The sequence below is a fragment of the Chelmon rostratus genome, chromosome 23, assembly GCF_017976325.1.
Source record: "Chelmon rostratus isolate fCheRos1 chromosome 23, fCheRos1.pri, whole genome shotgun sequence".
Classification (NCBI taxonomy): Eukaryota; Metazoa; Chordata; class Actinopteri; order Chaetodontiformes; family Chaetodontidae; genus Chelmon; species Chelmon rostratus.
This window is the reverse complement of record NC_055680.1, coordinates 6,272,850-6,278,849: the sequence shown is the minus strand read 5'-3', so window position 1 is coordinate 6,278,849 and position 6,000 is coordinate 6,272,850. Positions and strand designations below refer to the sequence as shown.

The 6,000-nt window shown below is 47.2% G+C and overlaps 1 protein-coding gene across 1 annotated transcript in view; it reads left to right on the top strand.

Moving 5' to 3' along the window:
• The first annotated feature begins 3,397 nt into the window (after positions 1–3,397).
• Positions 3,398–6,000, top strand: part of sema4f (sema domain, immunoglobulin domain (Ig), transmembrane domain (TM) and short cytoplasmic domain, (semaphorin) 4F) — a 66,892-nt gene continuing 64,289 nt past the window's right edge. Inside the window, exon 1 of the mRNA XM_041964598.1 lies at positions 3,398–4,196. Within this exon, the coding sequence (XP_041820532.1) occupies positions 4,103–4,196 (94 nt within the window). The 5' untranslated portion in view covers positions 3,398–4,102. The remainder of the gene's footprint in view (positions 4,197–6,000) is intronic.

Below are 6,000 nucleotides of genomic sequence, written 5' to 3'. Positions count from 1 at the left end.
GATTTTGGGTGGAGCCTTAGATTGACTGCGATACGTTCAGATTGAGGGAGCGAGGGGGAATGTGCACACAGATGCAGCAGGAGAGGTGCGATGGGAAACAGGGATGTGGGAGCGAGAGAGGTTTGAGAGTGCAGAGAGAGTGAGAGAGACAGGGTGCACTTTATCTGGGCTTTAATTAGGGAACTGAAAGCTGTTAACTACATGAGTGTGTTTGTGTGAGTGCATGTGGCCCCTCTGCTCCTCGGGGCAGCAGTACCTCGCCTTTTGTGATCCCCCCCTCTCCCTCCCTCACACACACACACACACACACACACACACACACACACACACACACTTACTCAGCCTTTTACTGATTAAGTGGGTGAACAGAATTAAATTCCATGACTGCATGCATTACTTACCCAGCACACAGATCGGTCACACGTTTGTTAGATTTAATTCCAGGACTTTAACGACAAACAGTATTTTCACCTTATTGAACAAAGTCACTGCTCCCCGTCTGCCCTGATGTCCAAGGACAATTTCAATGTCACGCGTGGCTGTGTGTGTGTGTGTGTGTGTGTGTGTGTGTGTGTGTGTGTTGCCTGGCCTAAAGCTGATCAGCGATTCTGAACCATATAATTACATTTGCTGGAGGTGGTGGCTCATCTGTCTCTCTCCATTTCTTTCCTCCGTCTGGTTTTTCTTTTCCGTCATCTTCTTCACCCATAACAATCCCTCCAGCTCAACCAGTGGTCCCCAACCATTAGTCACACACACACACACACTTAAGCAGACGCACATGTACACACAGACACATACAAAACCTTTTTTGTCTAACCCAGTGTCTGGTCTCGGCCGACACACATGCTCAAAATTTGCGAACGAAATTAAATAACGTGTGCACACGTGCGTGCAAGCGTGCACGCACATACTTTGCAACCAAAAAGACACATTTACAGACTTATGACAATGCACAGACAAGCGTGCATGCTGCCACACACACATATTAACCAAAGAAGTGCAGGGTCACGGATTGCAGCTTCCTTACATCAGGGACTGAATATTAATGTGCGGTGACAGATAAGCAGCCATGGCAATCCCTTTAAGGCCACACTCCTCTCTGGTTGGTGCTTCTGGTTAATTTATGACAATCTGTAGGCCCAATTTATGCAAATTAGGTGTTTCAATTTGAACCAGTGTGTGTGCAGTGGTTTGAAGGCTTCAATCAATGTGTGTCTGTGCAACCCGACTTGTCTTTGTGTCGTCTTATCACGCCGCCTCATTTACTGATATCTGGTTGAAATCCCCAATTTTTTCTGTGTGTTATGTTGTACCTTTCTGAGCACTTGCTTAACCTGTCCAAAAGGGGGCAGACGTTGAGTTCAGCTCAAAGAAGTTTGCTAAATTTCTCCCAAAGACAGTCATATTTTCTGAACCAAAGTGTCAACGCCCCCCTCATTTGCTTCATTGCAGAGGCACTGCAGTCAGTCTAAACAGTAGCCGACCCAGACGTGGACCTGCACCTCCTCACTGACACTGATAAATATGCTCGCCACCTAGCTGTCATGGGTGAAGGCACAGTGGGGCTTTCTGAAGCGCCGTCATCTCCAACGGCCGCTGCAACCGCCGCTGATGAAGACATTCATTGTGATTCTGAGTGATGTTTAGTCGTTCAAAAGTCATTGGCCGCGTAAAGATGAGACATGCACAGTGTGAGCTTAATCAGGCTCGATTAGAGACGGCGCCGCTCACTTCTTTGCGCCATTTGGCTCTTCTTTATCAACACTCCCTCACCTCTGACCCCTGTCCTCCTCCTCCTTCCCCCTCCTCGTCTACCAAATCCTTTAATCCAGGCTCCTCTGTGACCCCTCGCTTTTGTTTGGGAGTCGGGGTACATGTCTGCACCCCCGCCCTGTGAAATCGGCCAGTCAGCACTGCCAGCCGTCCTGCTCTCCTCCTTGGTGAAAGAGAGAGGGGGCGGCAGGCAGAGTGCTTTCAGTATTGCAGTTATGGCTGCTCCACAATTAATATTCAAATTACAACACAGGCTTGAGCAATTTTTAAACTAAAGAGGGTGTAGTTGATTGTTTTTCACATAACTGTGTGTCACCACCACCTTAAATCAGACTCATTTATATTACAGAAGCACTGAAGAAGTAAATGTCAAGACAAATTAACAGCACGTGGCGGAAAACAACCTCTCTGTGGATCATTGGCGTGGTTAAGGCCTGCAGACCATTGACCTCACATCTACTGTTTAATCATCTTTACTTTAGACGCTCCGCCCCCCCCCCGCCATGATGTCAGATGAGTGACAGGTGGATTAAGGAAACCAGACCACAGGAGCAGAGTCAAAGCAGCAGAGAGAACATTCTGTTCGCTACGCTATAACTGGATATTTTGAATGGGTAACAAATTAATAATGTTGTTAGAACCACGACAGCCTCCAGGACTTGTCTTTCATAATCTAGACTCTGTAGGGAAAAAAAGACCTTTTTAAGCCTCCCCTCACATGGAGTCTTCCAACATTTCAGCAATATTCACAGGAGGGGTCATTCAGTTCACTCTGGGGAAACCTTGCATAAAGTATTTGATCAGACTCAGTGGCTGATCCTACCAGAATGAAGGGGATAGATGAGGTAGCTCATTATATATTATAGCTTTTCCAATACTGGATTTTAAAGACACTCAAGAATATCTTCTTAGTTTCAAAATCTGATGAAATATCAGCCAATAGACATTTTTAACGCAGGGTCATAATACAAACCACACGTTTTAATGAGGATCTTTGTGTGTGTGTGTTTTTTTTTTTAATACATAAATTACCAAAAGCACTCAGGGGGGCATTCTAGTTAATACATAGTATGTCTGCAAAAGGCTTGGCAGATATGTCCTCCTGTAATATATATCAGCTCCATTACATGTTTCACTATTCCTCTGATTCATCAGAATAATATATCCACTACCCTAATTTGTCAACAACCTGCTACTCTGAGTAGGCTGATCTCTGTTTGATCAGAATATGTTGCGTGCCTCCTCCGGGCTTGAGGACGATTGTAATAACAGGTTTCACTTAAACTGCTCCAGGCTTTTATCTCGCTGTAAGACAGCGCAGACACTTCCGCGATAGAATAATTGTGTAGCGGTTATAAAACTAGAATTACTCCCTGACCCCTCTGCCTCTGGTCCCCACGCGTCTGCAAACAACTAATCTATAATTCAAAAGAATTTCCTTTCCTCGAAGTTCGACGTTAGTCACTCGTGGAGTTTCCTAAGGAAATAGGCCTGCACCTGTCATCCGCGACGTCATCCTCTTACCTGTTGTATCCCCTCGCGCTGCCTTTTCCGGGAGGGCGGGGCGCGAGGCGCTTGGCTTCGGCTCTGCCTGCGCTCGAGCGTTAGAGCAGCACATCCTCGAGCCGGTCACTAGCCTCCATATCACCGTGCACCCGTGCCAGCGCTCGAGCCCCGGCGACATAGCGCGCGCTCGCAATTTTGCTTGTCTTCACGGACCTAAACGAGATTTTCTTGCTTTAATTTTCACAGATAATTAAACTGAAGACGAGAGGAGTTTTTTTTGCAGCAGCAGCAGCAGCGGGACAGGCTCAGCGACACCGGGGCACAGAGCGGGGATAAAAGCCTATTATAACCCAGGACACCGGACATTATTTCGGCACGAGAGGACGGTACTTTGGATTACTTTGACATACAGTTTGTGACTGGAATGCACCACAAACATAACTACAATATTTTATCTTCTGGTTCTCAGCATGTCGCTTCCCTTCAGTGGATAATACAAGCCTGACATTACGCTGAGCGGATGCGTGCACTTTCATTGCGCTTTGTGCAGATTACAGCGACGGGAAAAAGCAGTAACCTGTAGCAGAATAAAAGAGTAGAAATATTTAAGGAAGCATTCATTTAATTTAGAAACAACCCCCAACTTATTTATCGTTGTCTTGGACCGAGATCTGCGCCTTTTTCAACTCAGAGAAAACCTGTGACGCCCGGATCTGGATCAGGATGCGTCGCAGCTGAAACCACGAGTCCGGGACTTTGGTGTTGAAATCAGATCGGACGGACCTCGACCTCCCTCCGGGACCAGGGCAGGAATCGAATCATGATGATTCCTGGCGGTGCGACGATGATCCTGTTCCCGGTGTTATGCCTGCTTACGGGAGCCTCCTGGGCAGCGACCCTGGGCGGACTGGGAGGTGAGTGCAACCGGCAAGGCGGAGGAAAACCAAAACTCATGAGGGCGATAATGGTGGTGATCAAACCTGAAGTGATGTTTTCCTTTTTGGGGAACTCTCTTCACTTTGATTGGTTCCACCGTGGATTTGTCACTGTGTTTAATGTCTTTTTGTGAATAAAAAGGTGGTTCAGGTGCCTTCATCATCCACGGCATTCTGGCTGATGATGACGATGACAGCTATCAAAACAATAACATGCACGAGGCTGCAGCAACATCTGCAACTTAAGCACATGTTGCAATGTTCTCTCATTTAATTTAACCACATGCGCAGCCGAAAGAGTATCCCCTAACTGTTCTGTGAACAGCTTTGGCACAAAACACGATTTAAACCAAAGTTAAACCTGCAGTTGTGTCCGCGCCGTCAACCTCAGATCTGCGCTGCTGTTTTACGCACTCGGGGCGCGGTGCCAAGGGGCTGCCTTGTGCCTTTATTGTGGCTTGATAAATGGTGGTGCTGGCGAAGCAAGCAGGTGCCAGACTTGTTCTGCTGAACGCCAACAACAAGTGCACAGGCTGGGCAGAAACACCGGGCTGCTGGTCCATCCAGGCACGTAGCAGCCTCCAAACTTAAAGGGACAGTCCAGTCAAATGCGCCTCCCGCTGGGCGGATTGATGCATGTGAGGAGTTTGTCTTTTCATTTGCCCTCATCCAGAGGAGGCAGAGATCAGGATCAGTGGCTCTGTAAGCTGGCAGTGATTCAGCATATTGCTCAGGGACACTTAAGCAGAGTGGGTGCACGGGCTCGAAAAGGTTCGGACTGTGGCTCTCCAAAACAACCTCAAAATAGCCCTTAGTTTTCCTGAAAAGTAGTTGTGTGCATCGCATTCACAGCCGTATTGAGAAATGTTAAGTGGGAGAATACTGAACGGTGAAAGAGACCCAGACACAGATTGGGGTGGCTATAAGAGTGAATAGAAGACAAGCCCAGCTCTCGAACAAGCTCCCCCTTTGTGCTGTGGCTGTCGGGGTCAGCGGCGCAGGCTCGCCAGCCTTCCTGTTTTCTGAAAACTGACTGACAGTTAAAATGGAAAACATGAAATGAGAGGAGACATCCATCACAACAAAATAATAAGAAGCGCATGGGCAACAGTCATACATAGCTATTTCGTGATCCTTTGGCGATTGGATTTCAGTGTGCGTGAGTGTGTCTGTATCTCTTATTTGTCCATGTTTTGAATGTATTCCCTGTGTGTGCGGGGTAATAACTATCTGTGCTTGCTGTCATCTTACCCTGCTGTTTATTCTCCCTCTATGTTTTGCTTCTTTTATTCCCCTTTCAATATTTTGTACCAGCTTATTTGCTCTTGGTCCTTTCTTTCCCTCTCGACCATGTGATGGTGTTTACACCCAGATGCATCGAGGAGGAAAAGATTTAGAGGTTGCGTCACTGCGTGTCCATTGACCATTAGCCTGTACTCCAGTCACCTGACTGCATTAATGGGCTTTGCTCCACCGCTGCACTCTGCAGCAGATCTTGTGTTTTAACCCCTTGTGTGTTTCCAGTCTCTGTCCAACTCTTATCTTAAATTTTTACTTCAGACAGCCGCTGCTTTTTGTTGGTTCAGGCTCATTTGCTGAATGAATGCAGTGTCTGTAAGTTAGCTCCCAGTCTCTCTGTGTCATTATGCAACTGTGGCCTGTGGCACGCTGGCCCCACAACAAATACAGTTGGAGCGAGTGCCAACAAGCAGAGGGATGAGAGGGACAGAAACAGAGGGATGTATCAGTGCATCAATATTCTGCATTTCCTGCTGCATCACTG